Raw genomic sequence first — 21,516 nt, forward strand, 5'->3', positions numbered from 1 at the left:
TTCTTCCAATTATGGCCAACGATATAGAGAAACTTTGACACTTGGTCCTCTACGGTACTATACACAGTATCTTTAAGACGACATGTTTCCCTCAAAATGTTAACAATGTCAAATGCCTAGCTAATTCAACCCAAAAAATCGGTCTGTTAAGTGCAGAAAGCCAAGTACCTAACCCAGGTGGACCAGGGGTGGATCGGAACCACCTAGCTCTGACATCCACAGTTCCCGTTCCTTACCATTTCCGCAGGAATTCGAATGCAGAACGTGGTGCCCAGCTCTGATACTATGTCAAATGCTTAGCCAATACAACAAAAAAAACCGGTTTGTTAAGCGTGGAAAGCCAAATACCTAACCTAGGTGAATGGAACCACCTAGCTCTGATATTAGCAACGTGTGTTATTCACAATTATCTTATGGGGGTTGATCCAAACCTAGAGTTTATTAAGGAGGTTGATCAAGAGCTTATGAAGTAAGAGATTGGCGAGGAAGTGTGCTTAATTTTAAATTTGTCTAAAAAATGTCAACAAGCAGAAAGAAAATGAGAGCGAAAGGTATTTTTTGTTGTTTGACAATAAATAATTATTGAAATAAAATAAAATAAAAGAGAAAATCACTCTTTTAGTTACTAATTTTTTTCTCACAAAATGATAGAATTTTGGAAGAAAAAAAAAAAAAAACTCAAGAGAAATTTTTAATCATCAAAATTTTAAAATATTACTAATTTTTTTTTCTTTTTTATTTTCCTCATGTATCAAAACAAGAAAAACTATATTTCTCTTTCATTTTCCAAGGGCATCCAAACAAGAGAAAAAACAAATCTCTGTGTTTTTCTCTACTCTTCCCTGTATTTTTCTATCCACTTTCTTTGTTCCGAACCCGGCCTAATCGGCTTTTCTTCGTTCTCGTGTAGGTTCTTCACTTTGAAAAGAGACGACGTTTGATCCCCCGGTCTAATAGTCGACCGTCCCCTTGAGATCAAATACTAATCTAAACCCAAACCAATCCCAGAGCCAATTAATTTATTGTTCATAATGGCTGCAGCGTGGTTCACCGGTCAGATTTATAGCAATGGCTCCGGTTGGGTATTCAGAAATAGCGGTCCGATGTTTCCCCCACAACCTTGAGTGGTTCGTCGTGGCGCGATTTGCAGGGTTTTTGCCTTCTAGGGTTTTTAAGGCAGAGAGGGAGAGAGAGAGAGAGAGTGTTGAAGCGTTGTCTGGGAGCGGGATATTCGAACTCGTTAAGTAAGTCTGAGCCTGAAAAGTCATTTATCCTCGTCAGTTTTCTCTAGTTTCCTTTTAATCTGATCGTGTTTGCCTTAGTCCAAAGTCGTACCACTTTCTATATTGCAAGTCGAGCTAAATGTATGTGGTCGCAGTAGCTTCGTCTATTTATCTTTCTTTTACCTTTTTTCTTTGTGTTACTGCAACAAGTAAACCCGAAATTTGGTATTTTCTTTGCATAGGTGTTCGAATCGATTTTTTTTTTTTTTGTTTTTGTTTTTTCACCTGTAGTTAGAGGTGGTCAGTGTATTCCCCATACTAACGTTTCGTCACTATACCGGCTTACTGTTAGTCTGTTAGTTGTTGTAGCTGTCGTGTTCTACGTTTGAAATGCTGTGGTCCTAACTCCGTTGCCAAGTGTAACGAACTCGTTTGATGTCCGTCATGGTGTTCTTGTTTCTGGACTATGATTTCCTCTTTTTTATTTTTTCAGATGAAAATCCTAAAATTTGATAATTTGTTCCCTGTTGCTTTGAGCTATAACTGTGGCGAATCAACCTGCCTTTGTTTTATTTTTATTTTTTATTTTCCGTCAATTTTGATGGTGAAGAAGTTAACTTTTAAATGCACTCAAGAGATCCAACTATTACGTGAATATTGTGAGATTAGATGGAAACATGACTTTTTCAGAGTTCTAATGTGGAATTTTTTGCTATGTAACAGTGATGGAGATTGACAATGAAGCATCTCGGCAGATACGTGTCCGCTTTATCACAAAGCTTCCTCCTCCACTTAAAGTCCCTAATATGTCCATTGCAGTCCCTTCCAACCTAACTAGAATGGGACTGTCCGAGACTGTTAACCTTCTTCTTAAAAATGGTACGCTTGCTAATCCATGAACACTTGTCTTGTTTCTTCTCTGGTAATCGGGATTCCTGGCTGTTAAACATGAATGACAAGATGCAAGTATAGCCTTTCAATAAAAAAAAAGAATATTCTAGTATATATTATAAGAAACAGATAGATGCAAATATACATGCACATTTCTGTTCCTTCTTTATAATTCTTATTATGATTATTATTGTTGTTGTTATTGTTATTATTGTGTTATTATTTCAGTTTCAAATATTGAACAGCAAACTTGTGTTTGTTTTGTATTCAATACAAGTCTCTGAAATTATTTACGGAAACATGCGGAAATTTGAAAACTAAATTAACTGAGTCAACTGCAAAGAATAGTCTGGGTCCTCAAATTGCTAGATACATAACAGAGATTGATTTATGCCAGTGAAACATATTTTGTCATATACCTGAAGGTTTTGGCCGGTGGAATTTTCAGTTTCTTTTTCTTTGTGGATTGTCTAATACTTATTAATTGTTCTTATCAGGAGATCCTGATTGTGAAGATCAACCTTTTGATTTTCTAATTGATGGTGAACTGGTCCGCATGTCACTTGAAGAGTTTCTTCATGCCAAAGGCATTTCTGCGGTATTAATGTTTGCTACATGTACTTATTAACTTCCAAATATGTGTCTAGCCAAAATTAATACATGTGTATGCACACACACACAGTATATTCTTTACCATTGCTTATTCTCATATTCTTAAGCATATCTATGGTCCAAGATTGATGAGTAGTTAGAATAAGAAACTCCAAATCACAGTACTGTGTTTATAATATTTTGTGAATTCAAAGCTACAAGGCAAAACAAGGGGCTCTTTACCTGATAGGATCATAAGAAGGATGGCACATGCGCCAACTTTAAGTTGTTTGTGGAACCTTTAGAAGGATCATTCAACTTGAGGCCTAATTGTTTTTTTCGGAATAGTGAATGGCTTTTTATTACTGCAAAGAAGAAAAAGGCCAGAGGCCAATAAGATACTAATTTCCCACAATAAGGAATGAATGGGAATCCTTTTGTAGTGGCAAACCTCTAAAGCTGTTTTGCTAGAAGTGCTCTCTTCACTGATTTCAGCTCTTTATACCCTACCCTTCTTTGCCTTTAGAAACATTTCCCTGTTTTACCAAGGGGTAATGAAACTTCTTTGAGGCTCCCTACACAAGAATTTGTGGTAGATGGCATCGATGCTATTAATTAAGGGATTAGTGAGAGGCAGTAAATAGAAATTCCGGTTAGCGTTGACTTGATTAGGGTTGATATCTAGCGAAAGAAACCTGCCTTTCCAGAGAGCTAGCCTCTTCTTTATCCTTCTCGGCATCTGGTTCTGCAGAGCTTTATTATGTTGGCCATAGAAGAAAGGGAGACCCAAGTAAGTTATAAGGGAAAGCAAGAGTTTTGCAACCTAACAGTTCTGTGTTTTTTTTTTTTTTTTTTTGTTTATGAAATATCTACTTCAATTATTGATTTTACATTTTAGGGGCTTTAGGTTTTTCCCAGCTCAGCTTGACATCACCTTGGCCCTCTGAAATTGTTGGAAAGAACTGTGCCACATGAAGAAAATGAGTAAAAAAATCTTGGGTTTATTAGTTGGGAAAGAGAAATTTTAACTAACTAGTCATTTTGGGATGGGCCTTGGACTTGACTTCACAAAGTACCAAGCATGTGCTTAGGCATGGGCTGCCACCTTGGACTGTCCACGTGTAGTAGGAGTTAGAGAAAAGGGCTCACACGTGAGGGGGAGTATTAGAAAGGATTGTTCCATATGGAAAAATGAGTAAAAAAATCTTGGATTTATTAGTTGGGAAAAATGATTCTTACTTTGGTTAGTCATTTTGGGATGGGCCTTGGACCCAACTTCACAACAACCAAATCAGACCACCATTGCTTTAGGAGGAGAGAAAATCCTTCTCATTTGACCAAATTAGCTCAAATCTAAAAGGAGGGGCCCACGAGTTTGGCTGAGTTTTGATCGAGAGTGAGGCATGGTCAGAAATGGGCCTAGATTGAACTTTGGCTGCATATGATAAGAACATATTTAACCAATCTCGGTGAGCTAGGAAATTTTCAAAGTTACTTAGGATTGGGTTGCATTGTCCATTTTTTTAGTTGAAGGAAGTGCAAGACATCGCGATATCAATTATACTATTGTTCTCAATGCAGTTAGAGAAGTCTATCATGGCTAGAGAGACAAGCCCAGAGCTAGAGGATTTTTCATTCACATACCTCGTGAGGTTGAAATCCCCACCAAGCAGTGGAGTAGGCCAAGCTGAAATAGTTTGGGAGAGCATTTCTAGAAATGCAGTTTGTGGCTAGGATTTTTGTGGACCATAAACAGGTGTTACGACCCCAGTGAGATGATGGGCTTTTGATTCAAATGTAATTGCAACCAAGAAGCTTGACTTTAAGCAATCAATTTTATCCAGCTTATTGAAGTCCTAGACAATTATGATGCCCCCTGCAATGCTTCTAGCTTCCAACACCACCCTCCCAACATTTGATGAGTACCATAGGTTGTATGTCATTTCCCTTAGAGGGATTTTCCCACATTGTTTCTTGAATAAGGGCAAATGTTACTTTGCTAAGTCTTCGGGACTTCTTTTAGAATTACTCTATTGCTAAAGGAGCCTAGGCCCTGGATGTTCCAGGATAGGATATTCATTGGTAAATCTTGCTTTGGTTGTGAGAGACTTGGAATTTACTCAAGATATCCCTTAGTTTGTCACTTAGGTTGTAGTGGACACCTAGTGTGGCTGCATACTCATGTAACCCGTGTCAAACAATTTGCTTGATTTTGTTACTTCTTTCTGCATTGAGACGGAGTCTAGGGGATTTGTTAGAGAGATGGGGTGGGATGCATCATACTCACTTGGCTCCATCGTCGGGGCAACATCGTATGAGACCAAGGAGGCATTAACTTCATGCCTTCTTGCATACGTGAAGCAAACGGTCGCCCTACTTGGAAGGGATGGGGGAAGTGGTGATTTCTATGAGATTTGAGGATGAGCTTAATCAGGTCTGTTCAACAGGTCCGATTCTATCTTTTGTCATGCCTTGAGATGCTTGAGGCTATTTCACTACGAATGGAAGCTTCAATAAGTGGGGTTGATGTGGGGCCCTTCAACGGTGGCCAATGAGATGCCATGCTAAGGATCGGCCAATTGGGTATCATGTGCTGTTGCTAGGTGAGTGTAAGTGGTGGGGAACTCTAGCAAGGAGGCACCTGATCTTGAGGTGGGGGCTAGGATGATGCCTATCAATTTAGCTAGGATTCCATCCTCAACCATCCGATTAGGATCAAGACTATGGTTCGATTTTGAAGTCCTTGGGTATCTTCTGGAGCAGCTTGCAAATAGTTAGCAATACGTACTGTGGCAAGGTGAAACTGAGCAACAACTGACTTATATGACAAGGGACAATTAATGCTCCTGCTTCCTCAACTCCAGTCATTTGAGATTGGCGGGTGGTAGTAATTTTTGCTCGGCCATGCCTAGCTTTCTGTTGCACATTAAATCCTTTGCTTCTTCTCTAGTTTGTCAAGTTTGTTGATTGAGGCATCCTTTGTGCTGAGAGAAAAGAATGTTTCACCCTTGGAACCCATAGGGAGCCAAGGTTATCCAGAAGCTGATGTGCTGTTGAGATTTTGAGTCGCACCCGATCCAACCTTCGACCTGCCATTGCCTCGGGATAATTTTTTGTGACCTCACCGAAGACACATGTGATTTCCTTGAAGTCCTCTTTGCACTAGAGGTGAAGGGGGATGTCTTCCATTGTTCATGCAACTGGGCTAGCAACAACTTCTCCTCATCTTTTTCCTTTGTCTTTTGCAACTCTCGGCGGGATTGGAGAATGCCTTATCTCTTTTGCTGCTGCAAAGGTAGAACCTCCAGCTTGGTTCTCCTTGAACAATCGACTGCCATTGTCGATTCGGGCTGCATTATTTGAAATGAATAGTGTTGCAAACCATAGTGAGGGAACAAGATCTTGATCTGGTTGTGTGCCACAAGGAGCCTGACTAGCTGGTATGGTTGGCCAAGTATTATTAGTAGTTGTCGGAGGCTGCTGGTGTGGGCTAGGCGAGTGATTTAATATTTTAATTCAAATGGCTGCGAGACCATCCGACAGTATTTCCCTCCGAGACATGTTGCTGGAGGAGGAAGACCCCTTGCTCATTCTTCCTTTGTTCTATGATTCTACAAATAAGAATGCTCTTATCCTTTGCTAGGGAGAAGCCAAAAGTTGACTCTGTTGTCCAGAATGTTTTCTTTCATCAGGCTTACGAATATGAAGTTCAAATGAAGCGCAGAAGGCACTAAAGCTTTCAGATGGGACTAGTATGAATGAGAGAAAATCCGTGGACTTAATCACCATTTTTACAGCATATCCACCACTGAATGGAACTACATCAATGTCAATGAGCATCTCTTAGCATCAGGGTGGTTTTTAGATTGTTAGACACCTCTCTTCTTTCTTTGATCAGAGTGACCAGGAGTTGCCGAGATTGCGGTGGTTGCCATTTCAAATAGCAGCCAGTTTGTTCTTAGCCCTCATCACCTGAAAAATTGGACATCTTTCTTCTTGTCTTCTCTCAAATTGAGGCCTAATTGTTAGTCACATTGGGGTTATCCCACAAACCGAATTTGGATATGGATCTGATCCAGGGGGTTTTCAGATTGTCTAGTAAATATGTCATGTTTATATGTATCTATAGCACATCCCTGGTGCTGCTGTGAAATGATAGTGTTAGAGGGGTGTGAAAAAGTTACGTTTTACTATTTCACCTTTTCTAAATGTTAACTTAATTTTCTTTATATGGACCAGGAAAAAATCCTTGAGATTGAATACATAAAAGCTGTTGCACCATGGAAAAAAGAAGCTTGTGTACATGATGATTGGGTTAGTGCTCTTGATGGTTCTAATCCCAGGTATGGTTGGTCCTAGCTTTAAAAATGGAACTTCATTATACATCTTTGTTATCTCTGTATTTTTTTTGAAAACTTCTATCTTTGTTGCTTTCTTTCATTCAGTTGTGTCAGGTCTGTTTTTTCAAACATGTCCTCGTGTTTTGCTGATATCAGCAGTCATCTGGGTTCATGCATGCCAAGTATTTTGTCATTTTGAATGTGTATATATTTTTTTTTGGTTGTGTTATAGACCCTTATATGTTCAAATTAAAGTAGAGGCTTTACGGGTGCCCAACCCTCATTTTCATCTTTTTCCTTCTTCTCAAGTAAGCATCTTATGCTTGCTCCTTTTTAGCCACAATGATTCAGATGGCTAGATTGTTGAGGCAAAGTGCATACTATACGTTCCTTCTAACTTATATCGATTGAAAACCCCCAACTACTCTGTTCATTTTATATTTCCTTTGTTTTCCGTTCTTTTTGGGAATAACATTATCTGTTTTTATCTCTACAGCTTCATACTGACAGGGTGCTATGACAGTCTTGGCAGGTGAAAATTTTGGATCTGCTTTTCATTTTCCTTGTGCGTGGTGTCACTTCATATGCATTTTTGTTTCTTGAATTCCTTTTCCATTATAGAGTTCATAAATTTGAGAATGCTGGAACCATGATGTCATTACTGCTCCTTTTCTTCAGGATATGGAAATCTGGTGGCTTGTGTACCCATGTTTTAGAGGGACACAGTGGTTCAATTACATCTGTCTGTATCATTAACTCAAAAGGTAACCCTTACTGAGAAGTTGATTAACAAACTATATAATAATCTTGTAAAAGGCATTTATCAAGCTCATGTTGTGTAACTTTCATGCTGCAATCATATATTTTGACATCTGTGTTAGTATTGCTGATGGCACGTGTATATAGTTTATATGCCTGTATTATACATCTGTGTTAGTGTTGCTGATGACAAGTGCATATAGTTTATATGCCTGTATAATATTCATTGCAGTTTTCAAGAAAAACAAAATTTATTGCAGCAAAGGGCTTGCCATAATTAAAACACATGACAGTTTTGTTAACATTAAGCTCTTCAGTTTCCCTTGAGTTGCTACACTTGGGAGAAGGCAGCTTCTCTTGGTGGGCATGATTTTATAAGGATATTTGTGAGAATCATGTTGCTTTTCAGGTGTTGAAAATGATAGCTGCTTCCACTTAGCCACAGCTTCAAAAGACCGGACATTAAGATTATGGAAGGTATTCATAAACTGGTATTTCATGGATGTCATTGCCGGACTGATAAATGGGCTACAGTTATTCATTGTCATTTTGCTATACTTGCCTATGCTTGCCATTGTGTACAAAAAGAAATAGTAAGACCTTAATATGAATAACTACTTGGCTAATATGTTGAAGAGCTTCTGCTAAAAACACTATGCTACAGAGGTTTATGGGCTGGTAGCATTGTCATGCACCCTGATTCCAGGTACAGGGGACTGCTTTGATCGGTGGCCCTTAGAAATGCCACTTAAAAACTCCACTTAACAAAGGAATTCATGGGACCAGGGCTTGCTTGTGCAACTGTCCCATTTTTTTTTTTTGTGTTATGAATTCTCTGCATTTTTTTTTTTTTTTTACATTCAAACTAAGTTGGCCTAAAAGCTATTTCCCAAAAAAAAAAGAGCTCTTTTCATTTTTCATTTGTGTTGTTTAAATCCATATGCATTTTACTTGACTTGTTTCAATTCTTATGCTTGATCATTTGAAAGCTTGATGCTGCTGAAACCGTTACTTACCCAGCGAAGCTTAGACCGTTTAAAATCCTAAAGGGACATGCATTGTCTGTACTAAGTGTCTCATCAGGACCTTCAGGAGATATGGTGGGTATTTGCTTTAGGTTTTAATTCTTCACTTTTCTTTTTTTACATGAAAATAAGCAACAGAGGACTGATTTTAATCATTTGGAATTGATTATCTTGTTGTTTTCATTAGATTTGTTCTGGTTCTTGGGATGGTTCCATTAAGCTGTGGGAAACAAAGGAGTCTGGTGTAGAAAGTGATCTCGTGTCAGTGAAGAAAAGAAAAGTGAATTCTGACTCAACTTTGTATGAAGAATCCCAACTTGAGGTACTTTATCTTCCGTTATTCTTTGATATTTGTGCTAACAAAAGTTGTGTATAAATCTTCTGGAACACTGAAGATAAGAAGGAATTTTTTGGTAAATTTCTTTGATTCATGCAATAAAAAAGCTCAACAAACTGGAAGTAGGCACGAGTCTGAGGTGAATAGTAGAATGACGTAGTTGTGTTATGCATGTAATAGTCAAGTGGTGTTATTTATTAGTACTGCATTTTTAGGTTGCTTTTTTCAGTCTGGCGTTTTTGTTTGTTTGATATTGCAAGACTAGAGGTTGCTTTTTTCAGTCATCCTTGTGCTTTGGTGCAAGTGTGTTATTCTGATATATATTGAGCTTAATTTGATCTACAGCTTAGCCAACAGTGCCGTAAGATTGTTAGTCTTGAAACTTTCAGCCTGTTCGGTACATCTGTGTATTTTCAAGTCATATATGCTTTCCCTTTTTGGTTTGTATATTAAAAAGAAAACAAGTAACACTATGAATAAATCTAAGACAATAGATCTTCAGGGATAAGCGACATTTTCTGTATTTTAGTTTTTCAAGCCATACATTGCTGACACCCATTGCCAAATGTGCACTTTTTCCATGTGATAGTTTTATTTCTTTGTTTATGTTTCATAAAATTTGAGATACTTTTCTATTATCTAAATTTTGACAATCTTGACTCTGATTCAATTATGTCATTCAGGGGGGTGCACTGTCCACACTTGTGGGTCATACACAGTGTGTATCTTCTGTTGTATGGCCTGAACGTGAAATCATATATTCTGCTTCATGGGACTACTCTGTAAAGAGGTGGGACATTGAATCAGGCAAAAACACTCTGAACTTGGTATGTGAAAGAATTATCTGATATCTACTCAATTTCAGTTTATGAATTGGAAAAGGAAGTTTCACCAGTATGAAAACAATAATAGTGAACACTGCTATCCTCAAACAAAGAAGAAAAAAAGTGAAAACTGCTTTTATTTTCTTTCATAGAGGTCAAAGGTGATGTTGTCATTGCTATTAATGTCCTTATTACTCTTGGTATCGTTGTTGTTACATCTGTTGCTCCTCATTCTAAGGTCTTTGCTTCAAGCCACAAGTTTCTTTTATTGTCAATTGAGTTTGCATCTCAAAAAAGAAAAATCTTATGCTGTCACACTCAAATAATAATAGTTATACTATTAAAATAATACTGTTGTCATCGTATTCTGATAAATTTTCTTTATTAGTTCTAAATATAATTATTTATGTCTTGTTTGAAGGTATCTGGTAAAGCCCTCAACTGTATTGATGTTGGAGGTGAAAGTTCTGCACTCATTGCTGCTGGAGGCTCTGACCCTATTCTTAGGATTTGGGACCCACGCAAACCGGGTGAGTATGCTATAAGGGAATTCTGGATAATTGCTGGTATGTCTTGTTAGATCTAGTATTTTATAGCCCTGGGTCTATCCTAATTTGGTATATCCTTCAGGAACTCTGGCTCCCGTGTTCCAATTCTCATCTCACTCTTCTTGGATAACGGCTTGCAAGTGGCATGCCAAATCATGGTTTCATTTACTTTCTGCATCACACGATGGCAAAGTGATGTTATGGGATTTGAGAACAGCGGTATGGTTTACTATTCATATTGTATTTTCATAATGCAAAAGTTGGATTAAGTTCAGAACACTTGGATTTAGCAAGAGGGAGTTGTAATGCTATATTCTACTTAGAGGACCTGTTTGAGTTTAAAGCATGAACTACATTTATTATTTTGAAGAGTTTTTGTTAAATTTGAATATGGCCTTTGCAACTTCTTAAAATGTGGTTAATTGTATGCATAATATAATTAATGATACATTTCTATGACAGATATTTAGTGATCTAGATCCGAGTTAAATAAGGCTCTTTAGGTTAGCTCGTTGGAATTTTTTTTATTTTCAAATAAAAGAATTTCTTCTCATTTGTGGTGTTTCCTTTTTTTTTTCCCACAAATTGACGAATGAGGATGTTTTAATTGTGCAGTGGCCTCTTGCAGTAATGGACTCTCACAAAGACAAGGTAGCAGTTTGTTAGTAATTACTAATAATTTAAAATTGCTCCAGTTTATTACATACTGCTGACTGGGATTATCGTGGCTTTGCCAAAAATACAGGTACTGAGTGCAGACTGGTGGAGAGGTGACAGTGTGATCAGCGGTGGGGCTGATTCTGAGCTTCACATATTTTCTGGAATTACTATTTAGTGGGGTAAGAGTCGAATGTCTTTTACTGTAACTTTTAATATTCACAGTGGAGCAAATTTTGTCTTGATTTTTTGTACTTGTAAAGATAAAATTAAAAGAGAGAGCATTCAAAGAGGGTGTATCTTTTTTTCATTTTCTACTTACGGTGACTGTTGCCTCCCGGTGTTCCTCATTCAGATTGGAATATGGATACTGGTGGTGGGAGAGGGAAAGATCTTCCAACGAAAACTCAATTCTATGATAATTCCTCACATAAGACTAGTTGTTAGCTACTTTTCTTCAGAAAGAGGCTGGTGGAATTGCAGTTAGGCTAATTTTTTCAAACAATCACCCAGTGGTTTCTTTCTCCTTGATTGCAGATACGCTTACAACTGGATGGTTGCTGCCCTTTGCGTTTATACATTTTAAAAAACCAAAGCCCCACAATTTTTCTTCTGATCTACGATTGCAGAATATACAATTCAATCTACGATTAACCCTTTTTTAAAGATACTAAATGAGAATGAAAGTCAATATAAACGTTTTATTGTTGTTTAAAAGAGTGAGCTGATGATCTATTCTAGTTCATTTGACCAAGATGTTTACATGAATAAGGCACTGGCAAATGGTCAGGTTTGAACTAGTTAGGCTAATTACCAGTGCCTTTGAGCTATTGTGAGAGAAAAGGGAACAATCAAACATTTATAACCATGGGCTGGATAATTACACTTTATTTTTCTTGATACCGGGATTCTTTGAAAGTAGTGTTTACAACGAAACTCTATAGAGTGGTGTCATACACATGTGGCGCCAAGCGACGCTGGGGCTTCACCTGCAAAGGCACAGCCCGTTGCAAAGTCAGCCCATATGCCTCCTCCATGTCCAGCTGCTCCGGCATCTGATCCTCCGGCAAGGTCCAGTTAAAAGCGTGAACAAGACTTGCGGTCATGAATTGTACCATCCGCAACCCTAAGCTCATACCGGCGCAGATTCTCCGGCCGGCACCAAATGGTATCACCTCAAAATCGTTTCCTCGTACGTCTCTGTGTGCTGCTTCACCACCGGGGAGGAACCGGTCAGGCCGGAACTGGAGGGGGTCCTTCCAAACATCTGGGTCCCGGCCTATGGCCCACACGTTCACAAGTAGCGTCGAGTTTTTCGGAATGAAGTAACCGTTGATTTCGCAGCTCTCGGAGGCTATCCTCGGTAGAGAGAGTGGTGTCGATGGGTGGAGCCGGAAGGTTTCTTTCACAACAGCTTGGAGGTACGGGAGTTGGGGGATGTCGGTCTCAGATACCAATCTGTCCCGGCCCACAACTGAGTCTAATTCTCTCTGGGCCTGGGCCAGGACTTCCGGGTGGCGGATCAGCTCGGCTATGGCCCACTCCGTTGTGCTCGATGACGTGTCCGTGCCCGCTGTAAACAAGTTCTGCATTTCGTACTTGCGTCAAAATTTAATCTCCTGATTTTTATTCCAAAAATTTCTAACATAAAAGGGTATTTCGGTCATTTAAATATCTTTTATGTCAGGGCAGTTAGCTGTCAACCAAGGAGTCATGTGACAAAGGTCACGTGTCGTGCATTGACTGTCTAACTTCGGAGTTTAAAGTCCTCTTCACTAAACCCGTCCAAAAGTCATCGGAGCCGGCGGCGTTGAAGAAGCCGTAGATCGTTTTCCTCCATGCACATAGCCTCTGACAATCGAGGCTTTTAATGCGTGGAATTTCATAAACCCACTTACCCGCCCGATTTTTGCAGAGTTTGCGGAAGATTAGATCGTGGAGTCGCTTTCTTTAAAAAAACAAGAAGACACTAGACTCTGCATCATCAATAGTGGGTTTGTTGCGCTTACCAAAAACAAGGCCTTGATTTCGGTATCGGTGATGTAGACGCCCTCGACGGCTGTGCCGTCATCCTTCAGCTTCATCAGCACCGATAGCAGATTGGTGTGCTCGACGGCCGGATCCTCTTTCCGGTGCTCTTCGATGATTCCGTCCAGGAACTGGTCGAACCTCCGGTGTAGAGCCTTCATCTTCCGGACGACTCCCTGGAGATCCAGCCCGTGCAGCCACGGGATGAAGTCCCCGACGTTGAACACCCCCGCCAGCACCATCACCTCCACCACCATCTCCTTAAACACGTCGGCTTTGCGGAGGTCCTCTCCCTCGATGTCCCCGAACACGCGATTCCCCAGCAGCACTCGGCCCAGGGCGTTCGTTGTCGTTACGTTTAACAGCTGCGCGAGATCCACCGCCTCGGCGGTGGAGGAGGATTTGGCCATCGCGGTGGCAAGGCGACGGACCTCCTCCTCCCGGACGTAGCGGAAGTCGTCCATGGCCTTGGCGGAGAAGAGGTGGAGGGCGCAGATCTTGCGCAGTGCGCGCCAACGGGGACCGTAGGGGGCGAAGACGAGGTCCTGGTAGTTGTAGGCGATGTACTTGGCCCCGGAGTTGGGCGGCCGGGATGAGAAGTTGGCATCGTGGATCTTGAGAAAGAGGGCGGCGACAGAAGAGGAGGCGGCGACGATGACGTCGACGGAACCCATTCGGAGGTGAAGCATCGGACCGTGCTTCCGCGTCATGGCTGCCATCGCCTGATGCGGTTTCGTCCCCAAATGCGGGAGGTTTCCCAGGACTGGCCATGGCTTCGGTCCCGGCGGCAATGGCAGGCGGTGACGACCCCCTTTCAACAAAAAACTCAAAAGAAGAGAGATGAAGACAGCAATCGCTAACGACAACAGAAGAAGAGACATCGAGTCCATTTTGTCTATTTCCACGTTCCGTGTTAGAGAGCTCATCAGTTGCTGAGAAACAGCATTTGGGTAACTACTATATAGGAAACAAAACTCTGTACCTACCTCCGAGTTCTAAACTGTGCCGTGGAAAGGTTGGTTGGAACGTGGAAGAAGCTCCTTCTGGTAAAAAGGGGTGAACATCAACCACATATTCTCCTTGAGTTACTGTGTTAGACAGTACAGAATTTCTTCGCTTCACAGGCGATTATTCTAAACCGACAACAGACATAGTATATCCGATGTAACCCAGAAAAAAATCTTCAAGACACGATCGAATTCAATTGACGGAGACAGTAGCCGGAGTTCCGGTCGATTCTGATTGCGGAATTTTGTAATGAGGCGAGACTGGGAAGTTCACCGACCGCGTGCCCAACCAACGAAGAACTGCCCCCATCTATCTCGTTACCATACTCAATCCATGATTCCCGACAAATTTAATCTATTCTTTTTTCCCTTTTGTTGTCATCTTAATTTTTTATTTTTATCATCTTTTTTACTATCATTTAAAGAAAACAGAGGCATTATCATCACATAAAACATATACGTATATCTACCTCGGGTTTGGCCAGATTATTTAGGTCTAACTCTGTCCCTAACCTGATTTTACCTGGTTTTCGTGGGGCAAAACCCGTTATTATTCCATGGGTATAATAACAAAGAGGGTTCCGCAAGCAGGTTGGAAGATATCTATCAAGTTTTCGAAAATTACATAACACCCTAATGTAATGTCCTGCAAATACCCCCTGAAGTTCGAGACTTATCATCCAGTTGGCTTCTGATCTCAGAATGCGATGACTTTTCTGTTAGTCTGTTCACTTCTACCATCACCCATGAATGAATGCATTAAAAGCAAATGTGCTGACTCACGTAAACGTGAGCACTCTTCTTTCCCTGTGTGGAAAAGAAGGGAATCACCGTCTTGGCTCTTCCCTTCATGCCTTAATACTCAAGCGCTTCCCTGTATTGGATTCGTTTGGTGATCAACGTGATGACGAACTTCTTGTTATTTCTAATTCTCTCATATCCATGTATGCCAAGTGCGGTCAGGTGTCTGATGCTGAGAAGATCTTCGAAAGTATGGAGAATAAGGATACGATATCCTGGAATTCTATTATCTGGGGTTTTTTAGCTGTGCAAGAACTTAACAGAGGGATGGCATTCTTCAACCGAATGCGGGAATCAAATATGTACCAACCGGATAAAGCGACTATAACCACTCTGTTGTCGTCTTCTACTGAAAGGCACCTCCTTTATGTGGTCAAAATGATACACTCGGTTTTAATCTTTAGTGGGTACGAAAATGAAGTTCCTGTGGGTAATGCGCTGCTAACAGGTTATTTTAAATGCGGATGTCCACAGTCAGCACTGAAAGTGTTTGATGAAATGCCTATTAGGAATGTAGTTACGTGGACTGCTGTTGTTTCTGCTCTTTCACAGAATTCTTTATGCAGGGAAAGTTTCTTGACATTCTCTAAAATGCGTCGCTGGGTGGATGCAAATGCTTTGACGTATTCGAGCTCGCTTCAAGCTTGCTCTGGGATGCAGGCACTCGTAGAAGGATGGCAGATCCATGGGCTTGTCTTGAAATCTGGATTTAATTCAGACATGTGTGTTGAGAGTGCACTAATGGACATGTACTCCAAGTGTGGCTGCTTGGAAGCTGCCCTTGAGATTTTTAAGGCCGCTTGGGAACTAGATGAGATCTCCATGACAGTCATTCTAACAGGTTTAGCGCAAAATGGTATGGTAGAAGAAGCGGTTAAGCTGTTTGTGAAGATTATGAAAATGGGAGTTGGGATTGATGCTAACATGGTTTCAGCTGTTCTGGGGATTTTTGGATTCATGACTTCACTGACTTTAGGCAAGCAGGTCCACTCTTTTGTCATCAAGAAACAATTTTGCTGTAATCCGTTTGTGTGTAACGGGTTCATTAACATGTACTCCAAGTGTGGTGAATTTGGCGAATCTGTCAAAATCTTCTACCGAATGAATAACAGGAATTCAGTTTCATGGAATTCAATAATTGCAGGTTATGCTAGTCATGGTCATGGTTATGAGGCACTTCAGGTTTTTGAAGAAATGATACTGGAAGGTGTGGAACCTACAGACATAACATTCATATCATTGCTTCAAGCTTGCAGCCATGTCGGGTCAGTTGAAAAAGGCATGCAGCTGTTAGAATCTATGTCTGGAGTTCACGGACTTCGTCCTCGTATGGAGCACTATGCTTGCATTGTTGATTTATTAGGGCGAGCAGGGTATTTGGAAGAAGCAAAAAAATTTATAGAGGGTTTGCCAGTTGAACCGACTGCGTATGTGTGGCAGGCACTGCTTGGGGCTTGTAACATTTATGGGAACTCAAAAATAGGAGTTTATGCTGCCAGTCAGTTACTTCAGTTGGATCCTAACTGCACTGCAGCTTATGTATTGATGGCCAACATTTATTCTTGTCAAGGAAGATGGAAAGAGAGGGCATCTTTCATAAGAAAAATGAAAGAATTGGGAGTGCAGAAGGAGGCTGGAGTGAGCTGGGTGGAAGTTGAAAACAAGGTTCATAGCTTTGTTGTGAGGGATAGGATTCACACAAAGTCGGAGGTGATTTATGAGTTGTTGCATTGCCTCTATGTTCACATGGGAGATGCTCCTGAGTTCTCTTCTCTGTGACAATCCCTTCCCAGACAAAACCGTGGGTTGTTTCACTGATGATGCTACAATGCTACAACTTCCATGTCACTCTGTAGCAACTGCTCCTTCATCAATCCTCTTCCGTGACCTTCGTTGCTCAGAGAGGGTTTGACCTTCTTCCGTTCTCTGTGAAATGGCAGTAGCTAGAAAGCAAGAGAGAAAGGTTACACGGGGTGTCCTCTATTGGTCTCCTTTCTTTCAGGTACGTTTTAATCTCTATTTTTCCATTCTTCTTCTTTAGGATCGTTAAGAGTTCTTGATAACAAGATATTTGAAGATTGCAAACAACGAGGAGCTGTTACTACTATTGAATCATCTGAGCAAACACTATGGATACAAAATTTTCTTCGTTTAAAAAACATCCTTTGTTTGTACAAATTAAACAGTAGAATAAGACAACAAAAACTTCAAGTGCTTGGTCTGATCAAATTTTGTTTCTCTTTCCGAACTTTCCCTTTCTCCGTCGCCTATTCTTCTTCAGCTTAAGCTTACTTTTCAGCTTCTTTCCCACACCACCAACAGGCTTTAAGTTCTGAGTGCCACTACTGGTTCCGTCAGCCATTACTACATCTGTTCAGATAAAGGAAAGCGCAATGCAAAGTCAGATTATCTTTAAAATGTCTAACATGGTCCAATGACAACAAGGTCATGCAGTATTTTCATACTACCAAATGTATAAGAATTTCACAAAACTTCCATAGTTGTTATGTAAGATTCAATAACTTCCAAATTTGCTTGGCTATTTAGGAAGTTCAATCAGATCTTATCACGTTGATTATGATCAAATAGTAATTCCAGTTTTGCTTCATTACAAGATCAAAATAAGAAACCAAATGGCGAAGAGCAGATGTGAGTAGTATTGACACAAAACTTTTGGTATAAGGTGATCAATTAACAGTAACATTGTTGGTGTCCCTCTCATCAACAAAGTAAAAGAAAAAGGAAACTCAAGACCTTCCAATATATTTAGCCTTTCATGAAAATCACTGAAAGAGGGTCTAAAGAAACCAAGTCCATGTAGCCAATTTACTGAATAAAACTGGCCATACCTTTTAAATGAAAAAGGTCTAAAGATCTTTCAAGTGCACCATTCAGAAAATAGACACGACGGGTGTTTTATGTACCTACTGGAGTTGGTTATCACGTTCTAGATTAGCTTTTGGAGAGTAAGTCTAAAGACAGTACAAGGTTCAACAAATTTGGCATGATCTATGCTAAAAAACAACAATGAAATGTCTCTTTTCAAGGAAAATATTGAGAAAATAGATAAGAAGCACGCTTCATGATTCCTGTCAAGTCATTCAGATTCATGCCATAGAGAACCAGAATGCTTTATCAATGGCATACCAACTCAAAGAAGTTTTGCGAAATTTACTCCATGTTGCTTGGTTGATCAGTTATGAACACAGATTGGAACAAAAACTATATTTTTAGAAGGCATTCTTACCCAATTTTGGTCTAATATGCCAGTATAAACTATAAACCGCTTTGTCTTCGAATTTCCTAATTACTCTTCGTCCTTCTCTACTTTTGGTTGGACAGGTTGAAGATGAGAAGTGTTTAAACTAAAGCAAACTAGGGCAGCACATGCTTTTAGTTAAGAGAGAGAGTTACATTGGCTCAGCGAGCTAATTGTCTCGGCCCTAATCAGTAAAACAGGAAGAACTAAACCATCAGAATTAAGCAACACAAGCCCAAAGACAGAATATTAAGCACAGGGCGAACTTTCCGAATTTAGTGGTGTGAATTTTTCTTCTCAAGCGCAGAGCATGTAATTCAATCCGCAACAGAACTCACGAGATTATCAGAAAAATTAACCGTGAAGAAAAAGGGAAAAGAGAAAAATACCCATGTCGGACTTGTAGTCTTGAAGCGCACTGGAAGAGGGTGCCTGTACCTTCGGGGCATTGAGTGCAGCTTCCTGAGCGGCAAGCTTTGCCGCTTCTTTAGCGTCATAGAATGGCTGTACGATTTCTCTGCGTATAGCACGCAGACGCTTCTCTCTCTTGCACCTCAAAGACTTGGCCATCGCGAGCCGAAGGGTTTAGGCTCCCTACCTCTTAGGGCTTTGGAAGAGAGCAACGGCAACGAGGGAGATAACCCTTTATATACTTACCAATGGCCCGCCCCGACTCAACCTCGATTCCCAACCTCAACTCAGTAACCTACAAAACAAGGCCATAGGAAAGGTGGAAAGGATACCACAAAGAGATCAATCCATTCTAGATTTCAAAATCCATTCCTTGGGGTTAATGTAGGCGTCAAGAAGCTTCCATTCTTCACTTCCTTCTTCTGGGGCCTGCAAGACATAAACTATGTTTAGTTTATGTTTGTGAGATAGAACACAACAAACAAAAGTGTTGAGGGTCGTATTCACTCCCATCTTGCAGTCAGTGGGAGAGAAACAAGAATGCTCTCAATCCAAATGTTTGTATCTTTGCCACAAACACACACACACACAAAAAAAAAAAACAGGTTCACATGGCTCACTGCACCCCAATTATGTCCATCAGACTATCAAAAAGCTACTCGTATGGGAGAAAGCATGAAGAAATTGGATTTATGGAAGCCGTAATTCAACTCATTAACGAATCAACCCCTTGTCATAAAATAATTCTAAAGTACATTTTAAGATGGTTCTAAATCTAACCCACAAAGCCAAGTTGTTGATTTTAGAGCCAACACATACATACAAGAGAGAGAAGAGAATAACTCTAGTTCAAGGAAGAGAGAGGTAGAAACCAAATGAGAGAAAAGAAGATGAAAATAAATAGAGGTGTAAGGACAAATTTAACACAATAGGAATAAGCTTGAATGCTCTACCCCATATTTATAGTTGTGTGTAAATGTTTACAATGATTATAATGCCCTTAGGTAGGGGTGGCATCGAGCCGAGCCAAGCCCGAACCTGCTTATGTTCGAGCCGAGCTTCGCACCTCGCCTCGAGCCTAAAATTGTTATCGAGCTTAAGCCCAATGAGTTCGAGCCGAGCTCGAGCCTTAACATACATTTAAAATTTTTTAAAAAATATATATTGAATAAAATATATATAAAATTATGCATACATTTTACATAAAATTGGGCATAACCTATATATATATATATATAATACGTGTATAAAATTGGGCATAACCTCTACTTAAAATTGAACATAATCTATATATATAATACTTTTATAAAATTCGACATGACCTCTACTTAAAATTGGGCATAATCAATATACATAATACCTGCATAAACACTCCATAAACACTCCATAAAATTGTTTATACATTCCATAAACACTCCAGGAAATTGTTTATACACTCCATAAATACTCCATGAAATTGTTTATACACTCTATAAAATAGTCTAAACACTCCATATACTACATAACATTATCAATAAACTCCATACAATAATCAAACACAACAAAATTAAATGAAATATCACTATCAATTTATAATCACCCAAATAAAAACTATAAATCCTTTAAATAAAATCCTATTACTATTAGAGATTTACTAGAAAATTATAATAAATATTTTAAATTTTTCTTAGGAAAGTTAAATGGACCTCTTATTGCCTTTTCTAAGGAAATAAATAAAAATTAATAGTTAATCTAATATATTATTATACTTATCGATAAATTTTTAATCACATAAAATGTCAAACACAAAATTGTTATGAAAATTGCCTCATGCTCAAAGTATTATATCATCAACTGTCAAATACTTATTCAAAAATTTTCTATATGGTTTTCTAACCCATCTTGGCAAGAAAATCTTACTTAGAAAATTATATGATTTTTTAAAAATAATTTATAATTAGAAAAATATTTTAAAAAAAATATGAGGCTCTAATGGTCCCTATATTTCTACTAAAAATGTCTTTTCAATATTTACTGAAAAAACCACTAATAATCTCTAGAAACGTATTTCTACTAAAATATCTTTTCAATTTCTTTAAGAGCCATGAGGAAGGGACAAATAATTTTTTGTTTTTTCCTTGTTTATGATCTCGCACGTAGGGGTGACTTTGAATAAATTATATATAAAATTATGCATACATTTTTAAAAAATATAATGATAGGGGAGGTTCAGGATTGAATTTCAATAATTGATTAAAATGCACCAATATTAATATTTTTTACTCCAATTGTTGTCTAGCTTGTTTTGTAATTTTTGAATCTAGCTATAATTTATTATGACCTCCTTAGTGCCCCTTGATGAAAATTTATATTATGGGGAAAACTAAAAATATTTTTCCTATGATACACATTCCCAAAAAAACCTTTAAATAAAATCTTATTACTATTAGTGACTTATTAGAAAATTACGAGAAATATTTTAAAATTTTCTTAGGAAAGTTAAATGGACCTTTTATTGTCTTTTCTAGGGAAATAAATAAAAATTAATAATTAATCTAATATATTATTACACTTATCGATAAATTTTTAATTAAATAAAATATCAAACACAAAATTGCAATGAAAATTGTTTCATGCTAAAATTATTATAGCATCAACTGTTAAATACTTATTCAAAAATTTTCTATACAGTTTTCTTCCCCATCTTGGTACGAAAATCTTACTTAAGAAAATTATATGATTTTTAATTAAAAAATTTAATTAAAAAATATTTTAAAAATATGAGACACTAATAGTTCATAGAAACTTATTTCTATAAAATTTATTTTTAATTTTT

At 38.8% G+C, this 21,516-nt stretch overlaps 4 protein-coding genes across 4 annotated transcripts; 2 read left to right on the forward strand and 2 right to left on the reverse strand.

Moving 5' to 3' along the window:
- Positions 1–1,108: 1,108 nt before the first annotated feature.
- On the forward strand, positions 1,109–11,510 carry LOC137952235 (ribosome biogenesis protein WDR12 homolog). The gene is made up of 14 exons (XM_068799329.1): positions 1,109–1,244; positions 1,947–2,102; positions 2,612–2,712; positions 6,945–7,048; positions 7,542–7,577; positions 7,724–7,809; positions 8,214–8,281; positions 8,794–8,904; positions 9,017–9,151; positions 9,850–9,993; positions 10,412–10,520; positions 10,621–10,757; positions 11,154–11,189; positions 11,284–11,510. Coding segments are annotated over exons 1-14 (1,314 nt in total). The 5' UTR covers positions 1,109–1,243; the 3' UTR covers positions 11,374–11,510.
- A 530-nt stretch (positions 11,511–12,040) lies between these two features.
- On the reverse strand, positions 12,041–14,301 carry LOC137952231 (flavonoid 3'-monooxygenase). Its single transcript, XM_068799325.1, has 2 exons — positions 13,205–14,301; positions 12,041–12,781 (listed from the first exon to the last, which is right to left on the reverse strand). Exons 1-2 carry the CDS (start codon positions 14,147–14,149, stop codon positions 12,134–12,136), a joined length of 1,593 nt encoding a protein of 530 aa, XP_068655426.1. The 5' UTR covers positions 14,150–14,301; the 3' UTR covers positions 12,041–12,133.
- Positions 14,302–14,980: 679 nt separating this feature from the next.
- On the forward strand, positions 14,981–17,156 carry LOC137951301 (pentatricopeptide repeat-containing protein At3g05340). The gene has a single exon (XM_068797885.1). It carries the CDS (start codon positions 14,981–14,983, stop codon positions 16,808–16,810), a length of 1,830 nt encoding a protein of 609 aa, XP_068653986.1. The 3' UTR covers positions 16,811–17,156.
- A 99-nt stretch (positions 17,157–17,255) lies between these two features.
- On the reverse strand, positions 17,256–18,860 carry LOC137951302 (uncharacterized). Its single transcript, XM_068797886.1, has 2 exons — positions 18,680–18,860; positions 17,256–17,401 (listed from the first exon to the last, which is right to left on the reverse strand). The coding sequence occupies exons 1-2, from the start codon at positions 18,858–18,860 to the stop codon at positions 17,256–17,258; spliced, it is 327 nt and encodes a 108-aa protein (XP_068653987.1).
- Between the last annotated feature and the right edge of the window lie 2,656 nt (positions 18,861–21,516).

Source organism: Aristolochia californica, unplaced genomic scaffold, assembly GCF_029961685.1.
Source record: "Aristolochia californica isolate CCGP_79_NKW_82.1479 unplaced genomic scaffold, dmAriCali1.0.hap1 SCAF_15, whole genome shotgun sequence".
In the NCBI taxonomy this organism is placed as follows: domain Eukaryota; kingdom Viridiplantae; phylum Streptophyta; class Magnoliopsida; order Piperales; family Aristolochiaceae; genus Aristolochia; species Aristolochia californica.

What these genes read in the sequence shown, in the direction of transcription:
- LOC137951301 (XM_068797885.1), top strand. Translation starts at nt 14,981, where the DNA reads ATGAATGCATTAAAAGCAAATGTGCTGACTCACGTAAACGTGAGCACT.
- LOC137951302 (XM_068797886.1), bottom strand. Translation starts at nt 18,860, where the DNA reads ATGGCCAAGTCTTTGAGGTGCAAGAGAGAGAAGCGTCTGCGTGCTATA. An exon ending in AGACTACAAGTCCGACATGG is followed by an intron (nt 17,402 to 18,679) that starts GTATTTTTCTCT and finishes TTATCTGAACAG; the next exon opens with ATGTAGTAATGGCTGACGGA.
- LOC137952231 (XM_068799325.1), bottom strand. Translation starts at nt 14,149, where the DNA reads ATGAGCTCTCTAACACGGAACGTGGAAATAGACAAAATGGACTCGATG. An exon ending in AAATCAAGGCCTTGTTTTTG is followed by an intron (nt 12,782 to 13,204) that starts GTAAGCGCAACA and finishes TACGAAATGCAG; the next exon opens with AACTTGTTTACAGCGGGCAC.
- LOC137952235 (XM_068799329.1), top strand. An exon ending in GCAAAAACACTCTGAACTTG is followed by an intron (nt 9,994 to 10,411) that starts GTATGTGAAAGA and finishes TCTTGTTTGAAG; the next exon opens with GTATCTGGTAAAGCCCTCAA. An exon ending in TGGACTCTCACAAAGACAAG is followed by an intron (nt 11,190 to 11,283) that starts GTAGCAGTTTGT and finishes CCAAAAATACAG; the next exon opens with GTACTGAGTGCAGACTGGTG.